The sequence below is a fragment of the Cricetulus griseus genome, chromosome 2 (assembly GCF_003668045.3).
Source record: "Cricetulus griseus strain 17A/GY chromosome 2, alternate assembly CriGri-PICRH-1.0, whole genome shotgun sequence".
Classification (NCBI taxonomy): Eukaryota; Metazoa; Chordata; class Mammalia; order Rodentia; family Cricetidae; genus Cricetulus; species Cricetulus griseus.
This window is the reverse complement of record NC_048595.1, coordinates 214,623,699-214,646,775: the sequence shown is the minus strand read 5'-3', so window position 1 is coordinate 214,646,775 and position 23,077 is coordinate 214,623,699. Positions and strand designations below refer to the sequence as shown.

The window sequence follows — 23,077 nt, the reverse complement described above, 5'->3', positions numbered from 1 at the left end:
AATGCACACAGACACATAATTAAGTCAAAGCAATATTTATACTTTTAAATTCTAGCTTGCAACGGCATTAACTTGCAAACAAACTGCAGTGTGCACACAGCATATATTTTATTAACATCTTTGTAAGGGTTTGCATATAATGCACACATATTTGTGAATATGTACTCTGATATTTTCAATCACTAACTTAGTGTAGTTTGCTTTCTTTTAAATATTGCTTTAACAATTTATTTCATTACATCTTTACTGCAGATGTAATTGTTATCTGGACAGAATGCTCCAACACACATTCCCTTATTTCACATATCCAAGGAAAGGTTGACACTGTGGAAGCTATAGCAGAATATGAACATAGTTGTAAAATTTACTTTGCCATATGAGCAATTCAACACTAGAAGCAGCCTAAATACTTGTAATTTCAAATCAGTTCTCTCCTGGTTTCTTATTCTTTTGTTGTTTTAACCTATGAGATGGAGCAGGCCTTGAACTTTTTTTCTTTTTCAAGTGCAACCACCAAGTTGTCTGTAAAATTTTAAAACTGAGGCTTCATAGCTTTATTTGACAAAATAATACCACATAAATTTTGAGCTTTGGTTTCTTTAAAGTACAGTGTTGGTTGCTTTGTGAATAAAAAAGCATAATTTGAGTTTGGGAGACTTCTTGCCTGAAGCCTGTAAAACAGAAGAATCTGATTAACTTTGGGGAAACTGGACTGGCCTTTATTGTAATGTAGATGTTTTCATGGGTGGCATTGAATTGTAAAATACTTGTAAGGAGCTGGGTTTTGCTTTTTGTTTTGTTTTGTTGTTTTTTATTTTTTTCTCAGACTCAGAGAATCATTTTGCTTAATCCGTTGTGTCTCAGCTGGACTCATTTTTTGCACACATTTTTTTTTCTAGTGGAACTTCTCCCTTAGCCTGTCTGAATGCCATGCTTCACACTAACACTCGAATAGGGGATGGAACATTCTTCAAAATCCCTGGAAAGTCAGGCCTCTATGCACTCAAAGTAAGTTGTCTGGTTTTGCATGCTGTATGTGTTCTTACTGTGGTTTAAAGGTAAACAATTAGATTTTTGTGAATGACCTCTGTGCACATGAAGGTTTAGTTCCCATGCAAATGATTTTATGTGATGAATAAACAGTGCCGGATTTCTTTAAGTAAAACCTGGGCTTTTACATTGTAACATGGGGTAATGAAGAAAAGCTGTGGCTTCCTTGGAACATCTTGATTCTTTGACATTTCTAGGGAAGCATGTCACATAGTATCAGCGGGGAGTTTTAAATGAGCATGGTTGCCATCCACTTCTTGACTTTACTGTAGTCAGTTAGGTACACTTTGCACCCGTGAGCCTTCTATAAAAAGAAGAAAATGCCCTTCTGCTTGAAATGGCACTGATTTAAATCAGATACTCAATGTGGTAATAAATGGTAAGCTCAAGAAATTGGTCTTTTAAAAGCAATAATGAATGCATGTTGTATAGATATATAAACAAATCATACCTATAGAAAATAAATTTCATTCAGCACTGTTGGTACATTCCTTAAATCCCAGCACTTGAAAGCAGAGGCAGGTGGATCTCTGTGAGTTCGTGCCCAGCCTATTCTACAGAGTGAGATCTGGGACAGCCTGGGCTACACAGAGAAATCCTGTCTCAAAAAACAAAAAGAAAAAGGAAAGAGGAAAAATTCAAATATGAGTTACATAGATAAAATATTAGAAGTTTTGGATGAAAGAACCTTAATTATTTGGTGGACCCCCTCATTGATCTTGAGAATGCAAAGTGGCATCTAAAATACAAAATTCCTCAGGACAGCAGCTTTTGCTAAAGCAATTAAGAATATGTTTTACCAAAAATAATTATAGTCCACAAGAATAACTGAAGTCAGTATGTTTTAGTAGATTCAATAAGTTAAAAATAAGTTATTGCTTTAATATGTGATGGGTTGTTCTTAAAGTTCATGAATTTCTCTTGAGACTTTTTTTAATGCCAAGATTTGTACCTGGCAAAGAAATTCCTTCCATTCTTGTCACATTGTGTGTTTAAGGAAATAACACAAGCTCTTTAAATTATTTTTTTTCATTTTTTTTGATAAGTTTCTTTGATAAATTTCATTTATTGATCAAAATTCTGAGTTGTCATCCCTTTATCATTGCTTTATATTGGAACATAAGATTGAAAGAAAATGTGATCTGTATATGTCAAAATGAAGTATTTGTGTCTATGTATACTGAATATTTATGTATGTAGTTTATGTATATGGGTGTTTTGTCTGTGTATATGCATGCCAAAAGAGGGTGATGGAGCCCATAGAGTTACAGTTATAGATGATCGTGAGTCATCATGAGGTTGCTGGGAATTGAATTCAGGACCTCTGGAAGAAGAGCCAGTGCTCTTACCCACTGAGACATCCCTGCATTCCTGTGTGTTGACAGGAATTAGAAGACTGTCCAGAGACATCAACAATGGTGATGGTCTTTTCTCAGTGATTTAATTTTTTCCTTCTTTCATTCCAAGAATTAATTTTTACATTAAAAATCAATATTTCAATTCTGAATCACATATAACTTTGATAATACTCCAGGATTCTAAAAATAATATCTATTTGCTAATAAATCTCTATACATCTTTGTTGCTGTTTTGTTTTCAAAATAATACAGAAGGAGGAGTCGTCATGCTCAGTGGATGGAACCTTGGATCTAGTCTGTGACCCAGACCTGGATGGCACTGAGATGGCAGAGGCCAGTACCAATGGAGAGGAGAACAGGGGTGAGTGGCTCCAGAGTACACACCCTTGCTCTCTTGAAAGCTGTATCATTTAAGAGTTAAGTCACTACTTGCTTTCTCCACCATTACAGATACAGTTTTTCTGTTACATTTTTTATCACTTAAGATTTATTATCCATCATTTTTTATTAAAAGCTTAGCACCTAAGTAAACTTTGACATCCTTTCCTTTTTTGTTAACAGTACGTAGTATGTTTTCCTGAATAACTTTCTTGGATGTTACCAGAAAATTTTTCTTCTTACCATATAGTAAGAGAGGGTTCCTGGTTGGTGTTCTGCTTTTTATCTATGGATGGACTAAGATCAACAGGTTCTTATGACTTATAGTTCTTGTTTTTGTTGTTGCCTAGTTTCTTGTTAGGTGAGGGCTAGTGTTGCTGTTCCTCGCAGGATCAAGAAAACATAAGCTAGATTTTCCTTTCATAGAAGCTACTGTGTTGGTTCCCAGCCAAGTCACTGGTCCCACAACTGGCCACAGATTATTCCTGGGGAGGAAGCTAGAGAATTAAAGTCTCATCTGTGGACTCATAGGAATTAGTAAATTATGTTTAAATGAACAAACCTTGCAGAAATATTGCATTTCTGTAATAACCGTGACTCATTCATTTTGCTCCTGGCACAGTGAACACCTTTAACTGCTTTTGCCCTCTTAGAGGGCCCAGAAGCCAGGTGCAACTGACGAGAAGCATGTGAAACAAATTCTGACTCACTAGAAAGGCTATATTGTTTCATACCTTTTTACTCTCCTGCATTTGACTTGATGTCCCTACTTCTCTCTCTTCTGAGCCCTCCTCCAGCTGGCAGGGTTGTCCTCTGGTAAGGCAGAGAAACACAACTCTGGCGTTCTAGATGAACTGCTTAGTACGGCTTCTTCCTGTCTTCATACAAGGTAGAGAAGCATCTACCCGAGTGTATCTTCATGTTGTGCTGACTTCATGTATGAGTACACAGTATATTCTCTCTCAACATATACTCTGCTTTCCTGTGAGCCAAGTACTGTTATCATCAGTATAAACAGAAAAGCAAACTTCTCATTAATTCCCCTACCTGGGGTGATCCATGTATCCCTCTTAGGGTTCTTCTTGTTACGTAGCTTCTCTGGAGCTATAAATTGTAGTCTGGTTATTCTTTGCTTTGCATCTAATATCCACTTATGAGTGAATACATACTGTGTTTCTCTTTCTGAGTCTGGCTTACCTCACTCTAGATGTTTTTCTGTTTTTTTTCTTCCATCCATTTTCCTGTTATGTCAAGTCCTCATGGAGCCCTTACTTGTTGGGAGGAGTGAATGGGGGATGGGCTGGGAGAGGGGTGGGTGAGGTGTGGAAGGGAGAATTTGGTTGGAATATAAAATGAAATTAAAAATTGCATTTAATAGAAACAATAAAATATTCTAAAATAAAAAAGCAAGCTTTTAGTGAAAATTGAGTGCTTTGACAGACAATTACAAAACAAACACATAAAAGTTGTTCTTAAGCAATGGTGACAACTGATACTAGGATGTGAATGAGCAAGTTTCTACTGGGGAATGAATAAACTCCTTCATGGAGTGAGGGGGCAGGGGTTAAGGCTTGAGAGTTCTGGGTAGAAGGACAGCAATTCCAGAGGCCTGGAGGCAACAGAGTACCAGGCATGTCCCAGAAACAGCAAGTGATGGGTACACAAGGGGGACTTTAGTGAATTGCAAAGACTCACTGCCACATTATGTAGTATCTTCAGATGTCCAGATATTGTTTTACATGGGATACTGAACCATTGCATGATTCTAAGTTAGAAGGACCATGACCTTAGTTGGATTCTACTAAGATCACTAACATATAAGGAAACCAGAGATAAGGAAAAAAGTAGGAAGGCCAGTTAGAGAGCTTTTGTCATAGTGTGTGTGTGTGTGTGTGTGTGTGTGTGTGTGTGTGTGTGTGTGTGGAGGGGGTTACAGCACTGAAAAGGAAAGAATGGGTGGGATGACAGCAATTAGTTTCTGGATATATTTGAGGGATGATCCAACAGGAGCTGCTGACAAATATAGAAATAACATGAAGGGGTTGATGGTTAATCTAGACTTTGCATGTGAGTAATCAAATAATCACATTATTCTTAATGCCTTATGTATCAGTTGCATTTATTGTTGTTTGGCAAAAGCTTGTGGTTTATTTTTGTTCACAGTTTGAGTGTACAGTTCACTATGGCAAGGAAGCCATGGCAGCAAGAGCCAGCAGCAGCTGTCATATTGCATCTGCTGTGAAGAACAGGGAAAGATGAAGGCTGGAGATTGGCTTTCTTGCTTTTAGTTCAGCCTGAGACTCTAGCAATAGAATACTGCAACCCATTTGTTTGGATGGTTTTTCTTACCTCACCTCAGTTAAACTCATCAAGAAACTTCCTCACAGAGATACCCAAAGACACATCTTTGAGGTGATTCTCAATCCTGTCCCAGTGAGAAAGCCCAATTTCCAAATGATAATTGCTTTGGGGGAGGTTTACTGACCAGGAGCTCAGGTCAAGGCCCAAAGCATGAAATTGTGTTTTATCATTCAGGTAGACATGTTAAATGGTCACAAAAATGCAAAGGAAAGATCCAGGGAATGGATACCTGGATATTTTCCATTGACTGCAATCATTTGTAGACATGGAATTTATTAAAGTCACTAAAGATAAAGCACAATGAAGGAGGATCATGATCTCAAGGGCACTTGAATTTTAATTGATTGCAGCAAATCTGGAGAAAGGTGAAAGAGGTTGCAGATAAAGGGATATGGATCATGCTTTCTGTGTGGGAAGCAGAAACAGTGTGTTTCTTCGAAGGCAGAGATTTAAAAATGACCATACTTCCGCCCCTATAAGCACAAACCTATCCAAAGCTGCTTAACTTTTGACCAAGACAAGAACAGGTGCATTGTCATCCTTACCTACAAAGGGTGTTTGATGCCTTGTCCCCAGCTGGACAGAAATGAGGAGGAGGAAGGGAAGAGAGAGGTAGGAATCATGGGGGAAGGGAAGAATCAATTGTTACTGGATTTATGCTTTGTCGATGCACATAGTGAGGTCAGAAACAGACCGCTATGAAGATTTGATCAGAGCCTGCCTGCCCGTGACAGGTTCATGAGAGTGGGAAGGAAATCAGGATGGAGTGCAGACAGTTTTAAGGATTCAAGGATTTTTGAGGTGGAGAAAAAGGAAGTGGGATATAATAAATACTTTTTTGTTTAATGAAGAAAAATATGAGAATCATTGTTTACCGGTAGGAAAATTTCAGTGAAGGAGAAATGGATCTAATGCGATGGACATTGCACTGCCTTGTGCTTAATAAGATGAGAGAATGTTGATGAGGATGAAAAATCTATGCAGATAAAGAGGCTGGTTTTAGCTAAGGGCACAGACATGATGGAAAGCAGTCAGCAGAAAAGCCATGCTGTTTGAGTAGAAGGGAAAGTGGGTTAAGTACACAGACATGGAAGGAGCCCAAAGAAGTAGACCCTTTCTCCTCTAGCTTTTTCAATGGAAAGGATGTCAGTTCAGTAGCCAAAGTTTGGATAGGGGAAGCACTCTCAGATACTTAAGGAGAAGAATAATTAGGTCTGTGCATGCATCCAAAAGCATTAAGGCCGCATTCCCAAGCTTTATCAATGCAGAGTATACTAAAACAGCAGTCCTACTGTGATTTCTCAGTATGTTCTGGACCACTGAATAAGTGCACAGGTGGATTTGACTGCCCTTGAGGTCTTTCCACGTATGGCTGATGATACAGCATAGGAATGAAGGAACAGAGAGTGGAGGAGAGATTTATGATTTCCATAGTGTTTAAGCCAGATGTTACTAGTGTCTTAGATGGATGGGTCTACTTAGAGGAAAGATTACCTTTGTAAAATTTAAACAAAGATGTAAAAACTGATAGAGGGCCTGATTATGAGATTTAAGAATAATCTTCTTCCACATTGACACCAAAAATATGACAGAAATAATGTATCAAGAAAGAGCTAAAATTTTCTAGAAATGGAGGGTAACCTATGAGTTGGCCAGAATGTATAGTTAAGAGTTTGTGATTGTAGCAGAACTATTTCACCTGGACTGGGCACAGGCAGGGCTACTTTGAAGTAGAACAACTGTGCTAACTCACAAACAGTGCCCACCAAATTAAGCTTAGTAGGACCAGGGGGGGGGTTGCTGATGGTATCCCTTCTCTCCCTAAAAGTCTAGCAACCACTCTGGAAGAGGTGAATGACTGGGTATGAAGGGTTTAAATTGGATCCAACTTCCTTTGAGTCATCTGTGTCCTTGTAGTTAATTCCAGTAAACTTAGGGTTCATAGGTTGAACTTGAACAGATCCATGAGTAAATGAACCCTTTCATGCACCCAGAGTGAGTCACACAAGACACATATGCTCTGATGACACACAATATGGTGCTGGAGGCATCTAAGGAACAGGAAAGAAGAATGGTCCAAAGGAACCTATGAGGGTCACATAGGTCACTTGCCCTATTACAAGTGACCCAGGCCCCATGTTACAAGTGTGTATAAAAGACAAAAGTCTGCCACATGGCAGTGTCTTAGGGTCCTGGTATATGTGGGAGAGAGCCATGATTTGTTTATCTAGAAGCAAAGTAGTGGTTCAGAGAAAATGTTGAGATTGCAGAAGTCCTGCTAATGACTGACCCTGAATTCTGGGGTAGACAAGGATTTTAGTGACTGGGCAGGGATAGAAGATGGGAGGGAGACCTCAGCCAGTAATTAAGTCAAAGCAGGGATAAGCAGACTCTCCTAATTTGACATGTGATTAGGTACCTCACAAAATAACTCAGACCCACAGATATCCAGCTAATGTGACCCAAATTAGATTTCCTGGCCTCTCCTTTGAAGTTGCATTAGGGAAATTGCTTTGGGGAAATCACTGAAAGAATAGTAAATAGCCTATTTCCTTGAGTACTCCTTGGCTCACCCACCTTTGTATCTTATTGCAAACCATAATTGCTTCTTGCAGGACAAGCATATTTCCTATCCACAAAGTGCCATGTGTAGCATGCAAAACCTAGAAAGTGAAAAATCTATTGAGAGCTGACAGTGCCCAGCTTTTGCCAACAGTCCACATTGCATGTACTTGCACATACTTTGATATTCCGAGCATTCCTCTGGGACAAATGGTATTTATAAGTTATGTTTCTTGATTCAATCACAAAGAATTGTCATGGGGACCTCTCACATTGTACAAATCCAGGTGTATATGTGACACAAAAAGGCAGGTTCTAACTATTCTGTAATGCTGCATGAAACAGCAGGAAACAGTTATTACCTAGTGGTAGAACTGATTTGCTTTTCCAGTGTGAGCCCTCACATGTTCCAATTGTCTTCCTGAGAAAGTTTTCTACACGTGTGCATGTGGGCCTGAGGGAGGAGAGGGAGAAAAAAGCAGAAGAGGAGGAAGAGAGATGGGCCAATTACCTGTTCTTCTATCTGTAACCCCTCTTTTTGCTTCTTTGGTGTAGAGGCTCAGAAGTGTCTATGTGAATTACAATCAGTGATTGGTAAGACACCTTTGGCACAAATGAAAGAATCAGTCTGGCATCACTAAGTTATTTAAAATTAAAAAAAAAGATTATTATAAATGTATTCTTACACCATCAGAGAGAGAATCAAATATGTATAGGAAAAAGAAGTGTCTTACATCGACTGATAGCAAGCTGGGGCTGGAGGAATGGATCATTAGTTAGGAGTGACTACTGATCTTGTGGGGTTCACTTCTCAGCACTTGTGACTTCCTCTCCAGGGGATCTGATACCCTCTTCTTGCCTATCATAGCATGAACAGACACATATGCATATACTTAACTTAAAAATCAATCTTAGAGATAAAGCTATAACAAGCAACAGTCTATAGTATCTGAATGCCATTCCCTGTGGTAGAGTTCATGTCACCAAAGGCCTGTCATAGTCTTTCTGTTGGAGTCACTTGACCAACAAAACAGGGTCTTAGAAAATGGGCGCTGCTTTGCCAAGGTATTTTTATTAAAGTTCTGTTGAAACAATTCACAGTGTAGGGAAAGTGGCATGTTTTTGACTGTGAAATTTATGGGACAAAGAGCTATGGCTATGCCCATGTCTCTTTGACGTCTGAGCAGTATCCCACCTGAACAAGTATTGAACACACAGACTTGAGAAAGTAAATGGCTCAAATTTTATAAGCTAAGCTGTGGAGATCAAAGAGTGATTTAGGTGAATTGGCTGATACATCTGTGTTGACAAGCCATGACAAGTTATGCCTGTGTAAGTATATATCTGTGTCACATGAAGAAAATATTATGAATTTTATGGTCTATTTTAGGCAGAGATTTATGAGTGTATTTGTGTCTGAGCTGTTTTCTGAGCATAATACACAGGTATATCATGGCTTTCCTCACATGTTAAGATGATTCACAATGCATTACTCTCTTGCAGAACCCCTAATATTTTATATTAAATAATGTCATCAGTTGGCAGTCTTTACCCTCTTCATCCTCTACTTAAAAGTGTTATTAATAAGAAAAGTGTCTCATTTGTAGCTGTAATATGTTTCAGGGTTAAGATAAACTGCAAGAAGCCCCCTCCTTTTTTTAATGAGGAAACCGGAGAATGTTTAATTTTCATCTACAGAGATCAAAAAAAAAAAAAAAGTACTGCTTGCTATTAGCCCTAATGGCTTCAGGGAGGAAGCCACACTAAGGCCAAGGAATTAGTATTTTTAAAGTCTCCATTTACAGAGAGGGAGAGGAGAGGACAGGGGAGGGGAGAGGAAAAGAGGAACAAAGAGAGGGAAGGAGGGGGAGCGAGGGAGACAGGGAAGGAGGGAGGGACAGATGGAGAAGCAGGAACATATATGCAATGATGTTTAGACCTTAAATCCCAGTATGTATAATGATTTCACCATTTCAAGAATTTTATATGACCCCTTTTCATTCTTCTTTATAGCTACTTTTATAAGTGGGTTTCTGATTGCGTGATTCTTGGCAGAGTTGTGTTAACTTAATGAAACTTCATTCAGCTCACTCTTTGTTTTCATTGGCTCAGAGGTTACAGTTGGAGAGGGTCTTTTTTTATACAGAAAGCTAAAAAGTTGCTTTAAGATGGCTCTAGTATATGGGTAAGATTTCTACTGATGCATCAATGACACAGATACCAGGAGCTTCATGGAGAAAGTAGGGAGTTTCTAATGAAGTTGTTGGCCCCCAGGAGGAGTGGTCACTGTGTATATTTATTATATAGCATATTCTCACTGGTAAGGGGTGGGAACATAGGATAGCAGGATTGCCAGGGCAATGACTCGAGTAAGTAGACTAAGTAGACTCTACTCAGTATACTAGTTCCCTTTTCCTCTTGATGTGACAAAATATCTGGAAAAGCATAAGAAAAGGAGGGTTTAGATCCACTCACACCTTGAGCAGGGAATGCAGGCCACAAATTAGTTGTTGACATTACTCCCACAGTCAGGAAGACAAAGATAAATGCTGGTGCTCAGCTCCTTTTTTCCCTTCTAATTCACTCCAGATCTCAGTCCATGGGCTGGTCCAGCCCACATCTAAGACAGGTGTTCCTCCTTTGTTAAATCCCGATGGAGACACCCTTACAAGACACACCCAGACATATGTCTCCTAAGTGAGTGAGACTAACAATAAAGATTAACCACCCTAGGGTATTGTTTAGCTTTTTTGCCTGTGATGCCCCAATGTGATACTTTGCAAGATGCTATGTGTCTGCACACGTGGGATTTTGAGGCAGGGGGCGGGGATGCAGGGTGTTGTAGGCAGGCTTCCAGTGGCTTGCTGAAGAAGAGACAGTGCTGTCACTGTCTACCTGACATCCCTTCCTGAGAATTTTGGAGGCATGGGAATGAAATTCCTTCAGGGTTTGTAACAGGCCACCTGGTTTCCTCGGGTTAAACAAACATGTCCTTTATCCAATGTCTCTGCATTTTAGTCAACAGCTTGTTAACCAGTGGAGGCACCTGCTCTACTTTGGTGGGCTGAGGAAACTTATGTGAGAATAGTGTTGTTTTAGCTACATATGGAAGAAAGTACAGAGGGAGGAGAATATTCTTCAGAGAAATGACCACTGGTGGGATGTCAGACTTCCTCTGCCCACTCCTTCCCATTCCTCACACTTTCATCCCTGTCCATGGATTTCACAGTTCATGAGGAATAAAAGAGATTTCAAAAGATCATTCTTCTCTGACTTCTCTTGTACCCAGTCCATTAAAGGAGACATTTTCCTAACAGCATGTCCTGGGAGGGTAAGAATCTTCAAGTCCAGTCCTCTTATGTTTCTCCCTCTGTGTTTTTGATAACCTTTATAGTAAAGAAGGATTTCCTTATGATGAGTCTTTGTGCTTTTAATTAAAACAATTTTCTCTTTTCTTCTGCTGCCCATGATGGTGAACAGCTGGTTACCATCACCTCACCACCCCCTTTGTCTTCTCCAAATGACTCACTCCTACTCCTTCAAACATGACTTAGATATTACTTCCATTTCTTTTATCCATCAGGGGCCTCTTTTTCTTACATCTCCCTCCTTGAACTGTGAACTTGGTTCATGTATAAATGGATTTTAGTCAGTTTTAACAGCTCAGAGCCATGGGGGAAGAGAAAGTTTGTTTTCAGTGCAGATAAAGTTCCCCCGTTACATATTATTTCCTAACTTCTCTTGTGTTGCAAGACTAAAATTCCATAATAACGATAAAGATGAGAGGAGTGTGATCTCATAAGAAAAACAAGCTCCCTCTCAAATAAAAATACAATTAAAGGTATTCCCCCAATTATTCATCTTAACGAGCTCACTTTGATTTATATGGTCAGAGACATCCACATCAGAACAAGGCAGACATGCTCTTTAAAAACTTCATGTTCTCACTGGTGCCAGATAATCAATTTTCTCTGTCTGCAAAGTGACTCTTTACAACTGTTTCTCAAACAGCTATCTGTGTCCCTTACCTGATATTTTACATTCTGACATATGAAGTGATTAGTAATAAGCCCATTAGTGAAGCTCTTACCCTTGGCCCACACTAGCCTTCCTGCTTGTATTTTTTTCTCTGGACTTTTCTATGTTTTATTTTCTCTGTCTATTGCTCTATTTCTATGCAGCTATTCCAGGAAATGGAATAGTATTGAAGATGAGTGGTGTTATGCCAGTAGAAAAGAAATGATTGGGGAGCTGGCATGATAGCTCAGGTGGTAAAGTGCTTGCCCCACAAGGATGAGGAGCTGAGCCTGAGTTTGAATCCATTACCTACATTAAAGGTTTGATATGGAAGCATGTATTTGTAATCCAAGCACTGGGAAGGTAGAGACAGGTAGATCATTGTTCACTGGCCAGAGAGCCTGGCAGAATCAGTGGCCTCCATGTCCCAGTGAGATACTTGTCTCAAGAAATATGTGGGCAGTCTCTGAAGAAAGACATCAGAAATTGACTTTTGCTCTCCATGTGTGTGTATATGTAAGTGCATGTAAACACAAACATATGCAGTCATACACAAGTAAGCACATGTGCACATGCACAGACACACATGCATAGCAACTTACAGTGCATTTTTGTTGCTGTTATCATTGTTTTTATTTTATCTTCTCTCATGCAATACATCTGTACTACAGTTTCCCCTCTCTTCACTCTTTCCAGCCACTCCCCATCTCCCCTGTTCCCCAGATCTCCTTCTCCTCTGTTTCCCTTTAAACCAGAACAGGCCTCCCAGGGATCTCAACCAAACTCTGCATGAAAAATTGCCATAAGATTAGGCACAAACCATCATATCAAGGCTGGACAAAGCAACACAGTAGGAGGAAAATGGTCCTAAGGGCAGGCAAAAGAGTCAGAAACACTTCCCTCCATTCCCACTGTTAGGAGCTCCACAAGAATACCAAGCTACACAAGCAGAACATATGTGCTGAGGCTGTAAGTCAGACCCATACAGGATCCATGATTGCCACTTCTGTTTCTGTGAGCCCCAGTGAGCACTGCTTAGTTGATGCTGTGAGCTATGTTCTTCTGGTTTCTTCAACCACTATGGCCCCTATAATCCTTCCTCCCAAACTTCTTTGGGGTTCCTGAGCTTCACCTAGTGTTTGGCTGTAGGTCTCTGCATCTGCTCCTGTCAGTTGCTGGGTGAATCCTCTCTGATGACTATTTGACCAGACACTGATTTATGAATATAGCAGAATGTCATGAGAAATCATTTCACTCACTTTTTTGCCAGGTGTGTTTGGTTCTATCTTAGGTCTCTGGGCTATCCAGTCTCTGATTTCTGGCCATCTAGGCTGTATTGGGCCCAGGCTCCCTCTCATGGCATGAGCCTCAAGTTGAACAAGTCATTGGTTGACCACTCCTACAAGTTCTGTGCCACAATTACCCCAGCACATCTTGCAGGCAGGACATGTTGCAGATGGAAGGTTTTGTGGCTGGGTTGGTGTCCCTGTCTCACCACTGGAAACTTTGCCAAGTTACAGAATATGGCTGGTTCAGGTTCCATATCCTCCATTAATTGAAGTCTTTACTAAGGTCACCCTCATAGATAACAGGGAGTTTCACTGCACTAGCTTTCCACATTGCCCCCTGCCCAATGCCTATGGTGTGTTTTACCTCATACAAACAGAATCTGGTTTTCTTTAATTCCATTATTCTGGGAAATTCTTACCATTTCTATGATAGAATGGGGATTGGGGGAAAGTCCTTATGTGTGGTTTTCTTGTTAAATATGTCAATTTAGTTTGATACTTCCTCCTTTTCTAATATGTGTTTAAAGGTATGATTTGAAGGTTACTCACAGACATTAGCGTTAAATTGAAACAACTGACTAATCAGTACTTGCAAGGAGTTGTGCCTGTAGCTACCTCTTCGGTGTGAGAAGCCTTCTCAGCTACTCTTAGAGCTTCATTGTTTCATCCAGTAAAACCAAAATGTTTATTTACCAATTGTTGACCTTCTACACCAGTTGTGGTATACCCAGTTCTGTGGTAGGCAACTGCAATTTGCTAATCGATATTAGCCACAAAATCACAAGGGAGAGTCATGACATTGTCTTTTATGACACACATGCATGTACACACACAGCATACTCATGCATACGAAAGCACATAAGCGTACACACATATGCACACATATATGTTCTAATTAGTTTTTATTGTCAACTTGACACACCTGGGAAGAAGTAACATCTATTGAAGAATTGCTTCTTTTGGATTGGCCAATGGGGCCATATAGGGCATATCTATGGGGCATTTTCTTGACTTCCAATGGATACAGAAGATCTCAGACCACTGTGGGTGATGCTATCCCTAGGCAGATGGTCTTAACCTGTAAAAGAAAGCCATGAGCCCTCCAGAGAACAAACCAGTAAATCAGCTTTTCTTAGGGTTATTGCTCCAGATTTCTGCCTTGAGTTCCTTCCTGACTTCCCTCAGTGATGAATTATGACCTGGAAGTATAAGATGAAATCTTTTCCTCTTTTGGTCATGGTGTTTATCATTGCAATAGAAACGCAAACTAGTAAAATGTAATATTAGCATCTTATTCCTCCATTACTTTTGGTTTATTTTTTCCTGAAATAAGTTTCCATAGACCTAATGAAGCACATTTGGAAACATAGTAAAATTTTCATTCTCTCAGCTACATTTTATTCATACCCATTATTGTGTTAAAAATATCAAGAACCTCAATGGTTAAAATGCTGAGACTCTGTTCTTCAACAGTTTCTGGAGAAAATTCCCATTTCCGTTATTTTATTGCTAACCGTCCTCTGTTGCTAGTTTGTTTTGGCATATCCTACACTTTGAGTGTTTTTTAATGCAACAAGAAAACTTCCTTAGGCCCAATTGACTGTACCTACCTTGGCACAGAATAATTTTAGTGAAGACATCTCTCCATAGGCTGGATCCAAAAAGGATTAAGGAATTACCTTTCTCTGAAAGAATTGCAGTCCAGGGAAATTTTAATTGGGGTCAAATAGGTTTCCTGTTCTTTTTTATGTCAGTTTTTATACTTTTTGGCATGCATTTAGTTGCTGCATTGATCTAGAATATCTGCTTACATAATTTCAAATGTAAGTACTATACACAAAACACATTGTAATGCAAGCTGAGACCTTTGGACAATTTCCCATGTGGGCTCTACTCTGGAATCACTCACTTATTGATCTTTCAAGACAAAGTGTAGTTATCACCATTATGTTTCCATTGACATAGTTTTCTTTGGAATTAATTGTTCTATGACATTGTTCTTTGAAAAAAGGGGGATTTTTAAACCTTATGGTTTTACAGTGTGAGCATATGCATCTATGAATAACATCTAAAAATACAGGAAGAAGATGAAGAGAGGGAAGTATTGTGTGATAAAGAAGGTTGGGGTGGGCTAAAGGGCTTATGGGACATGGAAGAGGAAATGTGTCTATCTGTGGGGAGCTATGAGTGGCAGATGGGTGCAGAGGAGAAGAGAGGGGAAGCTAGGGAAAGGAAACATGAAAGCATGCTTTAATCAAAAATGGCATCTAACACATAATATGGTGACTTACAGATAAGACTTATGTTCCCACAGTCCAATCATGGGCATTTTTGTATATTTACTAACTCCTTGTTCTTCTTTTTTCTGAGAATGATCTAGAGTTCCAATTAGAGATTATCATATCAAGCAATTTGAATCTACTCAGAAAAACAAGTATCACATATTTTCTCTCAATTTTCAATCCTATTATACATACATACATACATATATACATACATACATACACACAGCTGTACATATATGCAGCTATGTCATAAAAATAAAAATAAAACTGTTTTGGAGAACAGAAGGGGCTAAGGAAGGACTAAAAGGGACTAAAGGAGGGGAGAGAAAAGGGAGGGTAAAGGATTGAGGTGAATCTGCTCAACATATAATACATATGTATGACAGTGTCCTATTATGCCTGTTTACCCTGTTCCTTTTTGCACTTCATATTATTCTGGACATGAAGAAAAGTATTTAGTAAAAGCTGTGTAACTGAACTAGTGATTAACAAATAAACAACAAAACCAGTCCACATTTAGAGAATTACTGAACCCTAATGGATGGCCATAGTGTTGTCCCCAGTTCTCTGATATGATGTCCATTCATTGTCATGTTTTTTCAGCTTACAGTATCTATAGTGGCATTTCTCTAGGGACCTGAGAGCATCCTCTGTGATTGATTTAGGAAACTAATAGGGAGAGTTAGAAGAAAATTGATAGAAATGAAAATGGTCAAAGTCTACATCCTTTCACACAGGAGGTGCTTGAAGTAGAGATCCCTCAAATGACTGTTGCTTATGGGTGTGGCTTTTCAGGGCCACACAGCAATGAAAAGAATGAAAAGCCTATATGGCAGTGGCTGGATGAGATCCAGGCCCTTGCATGCACTGTGGTTCATGCCCACACTGCTCCTGCCATTTTATGTAGCTTAATGACTTTTAGCTTTGACTTCAAAATTTTGTTTGTATTTCCTCATGCAAAAACTATAAAATTGTGACTTCCCTCCAAAAGAAAGACACTGAGTAAGGATGACACAGGGAAATACTTCTATGTTTACCGCCAACTCCTGCAACTTCCAACCCTTTTGCAGGGAGCATTCTTTGAGTTTGCTTTCCTAATTGTTTTAAATGACTTTAGTATATATACTTTTTTAATTTTCAAAAGGTTGTGTTTTTTTTACAATTTTAAGAACTTTTAAATATGCTTTTTCATAATAAAAACTACCTCAGTTTTCCCCCCTTTCCTTCAGTTCTTGACAAAAGCAGTAATTAAAAGTTAACTGCAATGATACTTTCAATGTGTTTAATGAAAGTCAGATTCAGAAATCAAAAGTAATGAATATGCAGCAACTTGTCTTTATACATATGCCCTGAGTTGCTGAGCCCAGGGCTGCTGTGGCAAGAGCACATCCCATAACTGCAAGGACAGTGAAGACTGTATCCTAATTTCCAAGGGTGTATGGTAGGAGAAAGAATGGCTACTACAGAGGCAGTTAGGGGAACTGTGGGAGAAGCTGTTCAGTTTGATCTTCTGAGTTAACTTTTCAAGACTGAGTGATGGGGGTGACTCTTTGGGAAGGATACAGGGAAAGCCAATGCTCCAGTGGCTTTACTAAATCATAAATAATATATCACCCCAGGGGCATGTGTGCTACAATCACCAAATGCTTTCCCTGGCTACATCAGTTGTAGTAGGTGTAACGATAACACTTTCGCCAGCTGCCTGAGTTCTGCCACCACATTAGGGCCCCCAAATAACACATAGAGACTTATCTTAGTTACAATGCTACAGCCAATGACTAGGATTTCTTATTTTCTAGCTCAGTCTTAATTATCAACCATAACTACTAATCTATTATAAAGACTTATCTTACAGAGGACACAGGCCTTAGCATTCTATCTTCCTGGGATCATATGGCGACTCTCCTCTTTCCTACATTTCCCAGAATCCTCCTCCTCTCTTAGTCCCACCTAACTTGCTTCCCTATTGGGCAACAGTGATTTATTTATCAACAAATAAGACAAACATATACACAGAAGTACCTTCCCCATCAGGTAGGAGTTACACAAGACAGCAAAATATGAAACCAGAAATATATCAGAAACACATGCAGATTGAGTCTACTTTCTGATTCCTCCCTCATTTGTGTCTTCAGTTGAAGATGAAAGCTAGATTTGTGGGGCATTTGTTCTTCTGTCAGTGAACTAACAAGTGGATTAGAAGGGGGTCTTCATGGTACCATTCAACTTCAAACATGCAGATTTTATGGCATCAACTATTGCAATAGCATGTTCAAGGTCAATGGGATAAAAAAAAGAGACCAGAGGACAACTTAGAGACACCTAGAAAAAAGACACCACAGTTTGCTGCAACCCTATCACCTTGTCTCTGGTTTCCAAGAACACTTCATGGCTGCCTATAACCTGTGCTCTCAGCCCTTTTGATTAGGAGTGGGTAGCTTATGTGTGGAGTGATAGCTGAGAGTCAGGTTTTAAACTAGAAAATTAACTTAAACTATGCTTTCAATTTCCCTTACCTGGGAGGCAAGCAAAATGTAGGATGCAATGATATGTCTGTACCATTTAAGAAATAGTAAACACCTGCTCAGCTAGGAAAAATTCACATTCTTGTTTTTGTTTCCTCATTCTCAGTATGTTCCTCTATGCTATCTATAATAAGGGCAGCCTTCTTTTTTGTTAATGTCATGGGTTTTTACATGCAAAGATCTGTCATTAATTCTGTGATCATACTGACATAGTTTAAAAGAAAAGAAAAATCCCAACTCCCATTCTGTCTTAAATGCCAAGAAGATATCAGGTTCTAAGCCGTGTGTCAAGGTTTGAGATTTATTGGATAAATCATCAGTCCTCGTTGTTCAATTTCCTGGCTCCTGTTGTAATTTCACTTATGGGGAATTTTCTCTGATCTCTACTCTAAAATTAACTCATCTTCAGTTTGCCTTTCACAAACCAATCTCTGCCTCTTAGATGCATACTTAGACCTCCAATTATTTATTTATCACATCTATTCTTACCACTTATGCAAAATAAGTATAAAAGGTGAAAGCCTTGCTCTGTCAGAATATGAATCTGCATAATCCATTTCCTCAGTGGATGGGTATTTTCCATTCAATTCTACTAGCCTTATGTCATACGTTTGGCAAAAGAACAAATAATTCCGATTTCATAGTAAACTTTAGGTTTACATTTGTCAGCATTTTAAAATGATGTATGTTCATTATAAGCTACCACTTGTGGTCTAGGAATGAATAGGTCCATATCCAATGCTAAGGCACAGTCATTTATAGATTTTATTGTTAAGTGCATTTCCTTTTCCCTTAATAATGTATATTTTTATCAGAAGCAGATATTTAGAGAAAGCTTTTTTGACACAGAGAATTATGTCAAAATCAACAGGAGGTGTGAGGGGGGAACAGTACCTGAAATGTAGGGTTATTGGTGGTGGTGTTGCATTTCATTTTGAAGGAAGGGTAAAGAGAAGGCTAGTAGTGTGGGGTCAGAGAAGGCCTAGTTTGAGAATATATTTCATGGTATTCATAGGGCCTGAATCTCCACCCCCACCCTGCAAACCTGAATTTTGGACTTTTCATTGAACATACTCTTATAAATTTCTGTGTTTAACTTCAAATGCACATAGGACAATAGCAGAGCTAAAACATACATGTTGACACTAAAGTAGATTTACCAAGGTCAGGGTATCCTAGCACAGAAGTCAAGAGGGAGGATGGAAACAGCCACAGATGTTCTCTTCCAGAAGGACACAAAGGTACACCCTGCTCTCACAGCAGTTAGATAATGAAAAGGGCACAAAAGTTTGGGGACATTTAGTCAGAACATGTTATTATTTGTTCCCCCTGCACTGACGTTTACATTTGGAAGATTGATGACTCTGGGCCAATGAGATGGCTCAGTCAGTAAAGACACCTATTACCAAGTCCGAGGACCCGGATTAGATCTCTAGGGCTCACATGGTAGGAGAGAATTGACTCCTGCAAGTTGTCCTGTGACCTCCACACAAGGACTGTGACATGCCTGTACTCATATGCATATAAACAAAGTAGAACAAGAAAACTTTTAAAGTTTTTTTAAATTTACTATTAAAAGCGTTTCCTAAACAAATAGATAGTAAATTTGAATTTACATGTTCAGTGCACTAAAGAAATTTCCTATATTTTTCGAGTTTCTCATTATCTGTGGACTGCATTTGGCTCTCCATTAGCCCAGTCAGTAAATTTTCAGTTTCCTAAGTGGGGACAGTACCAAGAATGTAGAAGCCATAAAGCATATTTGCTAATGGCTACTTTATTCTTAGCTGGACTTTTATTATGTCTATTGTAGTTAGTTGGTCCAGCTAGGATGATATATCCTGTCTGCCACCTTTCTGTTACCTCCTTGGTTGGTCACACATTATAGAGATTTCAGAATATTAAGAGCAGCATTGGTGTAATTGGTAGACAAATAGCTCTATCTTTGGAGTATGATCTGAGGGGTATGTATTTGTAAGGAAACTTTGGTGAAGTATCAGCAACCATACCAGTGCAGCAGTCATTTCAAGGGAAGAAGCCTGGTGCCCACTGTTTACTCAGGTTGGGTTATAAAGGAGTCTATACTGGAACATCATCTAGACTGCCTTTGTGAAAGCTGCCATGCTGCATCAAGCAGAAAAAAGGCCATATGATCTTTAATTCATATACCAAAATGTGTTTTCTTGTTGTACTTCCTGGTTCCCTTACTCTCCCATTCAGTAACCTAATCCTCAAAGCCCTATTAACTTTCTGCTTAGTATATGCAACCTCATGCAGCTAATTATAATTCTTAAAATGTGGCATTTTCTGAATCAGATCTTCACTTTGGGGGCCAGTACTTTTGGTAGAAACAGTCAGCTATGGGACTGGGCTAGCCTGGGATCCCAAGTATGATCTCATTGTCTGTAACAGTATGAGACTTTCTTAGCCTTTCTGAACTCTAGCTTTCTGCCCTATTTGGAAATGACACATTTTTCTTATAAAAAACTCTGAGAACTAACTGAGATCCCATATGTAAAGTTTCTCAAAACATAATTAAGAGTAATTAACATTTTTTGCTAAATATGTTCATTTTGGCTTCCTAATTACTTTCTGTATTAAAACAAAACTCAATTAACCCTGATTCAACAAAACTTTTCAATTAATTACATGTTCACTTCTAGGTGGGATATACTAGTCTTTCAAAAGCAAATCTTAAGTAAAGAGTATATCCATTTTGGACTATAATAACTATTTTTTCTCTTACTGAAGGCATTGCTGATTATTGATAACTAAACAGTGTTTATTCTACAGTTTTCTTAAAAAATCTGTTCAGAGCTTCCTCCCTCAAGTTGTCATCACTTGGAAAGTAGTCTTGACTTTTCTTTTACCCAGTGCCCTTAAAAGTCTTGTTCTGAGCTCTTACAATATGTTCTCGAGTTATTTTCTTCCACGAAACTTCCTCTTGCCTCCTGCCTTTGACATATGCCTCCATTCTGCCATGTACCCTGCCACTTTCTTACTTTGCGTCTGCAAATCTCTCCCCTTCCTCTAGTGCATGGATAGTAGGGTCCTCCCTTTGCTCCTGCCCTGATCCTCCCAGCTGCAGGTTGGCTGAAGGAAAAGTTAGCAGAGTCCTCCCCTGTGCTCCTGCCCAGAGCCTTCCAGCTGGAGGATGGCTGAAGGAAGAGCTCCAAAGCAAATGCACAGAGCTGAGGCCTCTGTATGCTCCTCAATCACCCACTTCAGAAGGACATTAGTTGTCAATATCAGAGTTTAGAGAGAAATTGTCCTATGTAGGATAGGAAAAAAGAAGGCCTAAATCTGACAAAATCTGAAGAACCCATGTTGTCTGCAGAGTGTAAATTGAAGAGAAATGCAACCTGGGGTACCATGGATTCTCCAGGGGCTGCTGTGTAAAAGAGTCAGTTTTAGTCTGTGGACCTGGGTTTGTTTAAAACAATTTCACTCACTGGGAAAGTTCCAATGTTGGATCTACATATGCAAATACGTATTGTATGCATTGACCCCCAAACTGTAAGGCAGGTACATGCTGTTTGTATGGCATTCACTTGCTCTAAGACATAGACACAAGTGCCAGTGGGAAGGAAAGTCCAGCTGCTTAGAGCGGTTAAGTGGAACTGTGGCCACAGCTACTAAATGATCCCTTCCCTTTGAATCCAGATATGTCTCTTCGTACTGTGCTATTTTGCTGTATTTTAAGTATCCATTTTCAACTAGAGAAAGCTCCAAGTGAGTTAATTACAGTGGGTGTAAAAAAAGGAATTCAAATTAGTAATATCATTATCTCTCTCTGCTTCTAGTGTGTACGAAGCAGGTAACAGATGAAGTCTCTTCCACTCGAGATTGCAGCCTTACAAACACGGCAGTGCAAAGCAAGCTGGTGTCTTCCTTCCAGCAGCACACCAAAAAGGCTCTTAAACAGGTAAGAGGCTGCCTTCTGCACTGAGCCCTTCAGTTCTGCCTATAGGTCAAGGGTGTGGTGTGAACCAAATAAGGTAACCAGGAACCTAAAATCAGAAAGTAAAAGAGGCTCTATGGATTTGCCTGTTGCTGGATTATTTAATATAATAGTTTTACTACATGTTGACAATATTGGAAATTAGGTGATGATTGGACTAAGAATTCTGATGTAAAACAGAATAGGATATGTGCTTGGAGTCATGTGAGAACCTGTGTGTGTGTGTGTGTGTGTGTGTGTGTGTGTGTGTGTGTGTGTGTGTGTTTGGGTATGTGCAATTTGTAGCAAATCCAGTTGGGCTCATTAATTGTGTTTGGAAATTATATTTCTGTTTATGATCACCCTGTTAATCTAGCCATTGCCACAGTAATGGGTATTGTTCAATACTGAATGGAATCTCATCTGTATATCACAGAAGCTACCTGACCTTGGTGGCCTTGACCTTGTGGCCTCTTGCTTTGATGGTGGTAGAGGTAATGGCTGTAAAGTCTGGGCATGGACACAGCCCGATTTAAATCATTGTTGTTCTGGGAATCTGGGTAAACCACTTTGCTCTCTGAATATCTTACTTCCTATCAAAACTGGAAGCATCCAGAATACTTTTCACATAGGATTGATCTGAGGAATAGTCCAAATGATATGTAGGAAGCTGTGATGGAGTGTGGTGCCCAATGATCCTCACTTGGTGAGTGTCAGCTGCTGTCACCACACCAGCAAGTGCTGAACTGTTAGGAGAAAGAAGGGATTAGATGGGCTGTGGAGGAATGGCTACACTAGGTATATAAGCTTCATCCTACACTCCTGTCTGACCTGTGTTCAATGCATCGCTGCTGCAGTTCCACCAAGTCAGGAACAGGGTTCTAATTCCTGTAATGTGTTTGGAACTAGGAAAAGAGAGACCATGTTTTCCAAAACAGTTGTAAGAAGTCCCCAGCAGCAGTGTGCTCCTTGATGCTCTTGTAGCTTTTTCCTCCTTTCCTCATCTTCCTACCCTCCCAACCTTGGTTGTTTTGTTTTGTTGAGATAGAATCTTGCTATTATTATTAGGCTAGTCTTAAACTTTCAGCAGTCCTCCTCCTGCTGCCTCAAAGAATGAGGTACAGGAAGGAAACTGAGCATTTTAATATTGAGTTATGGTATTTTTCTATTCTGTATTAATTATTGAAATAATGGTACTCCCATCCATATTTAAGGTCCTGACAGTATTTTTCCTGCAGAGGGCTAATCTTCTTTGGTAACTTGCCATTCATATTATGAATTTTGTGAAACATTTTGTAGATGCTATGGAGCA

At 39.3% G+C, this 23,077-nt stretch overlaps 1 protein-coding gene across 1 annotated transcript in view; it reads left to right on the top strand.

Annotated features, from left to right (window-relative positions):
- Window positions 1-915: 915 nt before the first annotated feature.
- The window catches only part of Asxl3 (ASXL transcriptional regulator 3), a 108,091-nt gene continuing 85,929 nt past the window's right edge, over window positions 916-23,077 (top strand). The window contains exons 1-3 of the mRNA XM_027400552.2: window positions 916-1,008; window positions 2,661-2,769; window positions 21,629-21,750. Coding sequence (XP_027256353.1) covers window positions 931-1,008; window positions 2,661-2,769; window positions 21,629-21,750 — 309 coding nt within the window. The 5' untranslated portion in view covers window positions 916-930. The remainder of the gene's footprint in view (window positions 1,009-2,660; window positions 2,770-21,628; window positions 21,751-23,077) is intronic.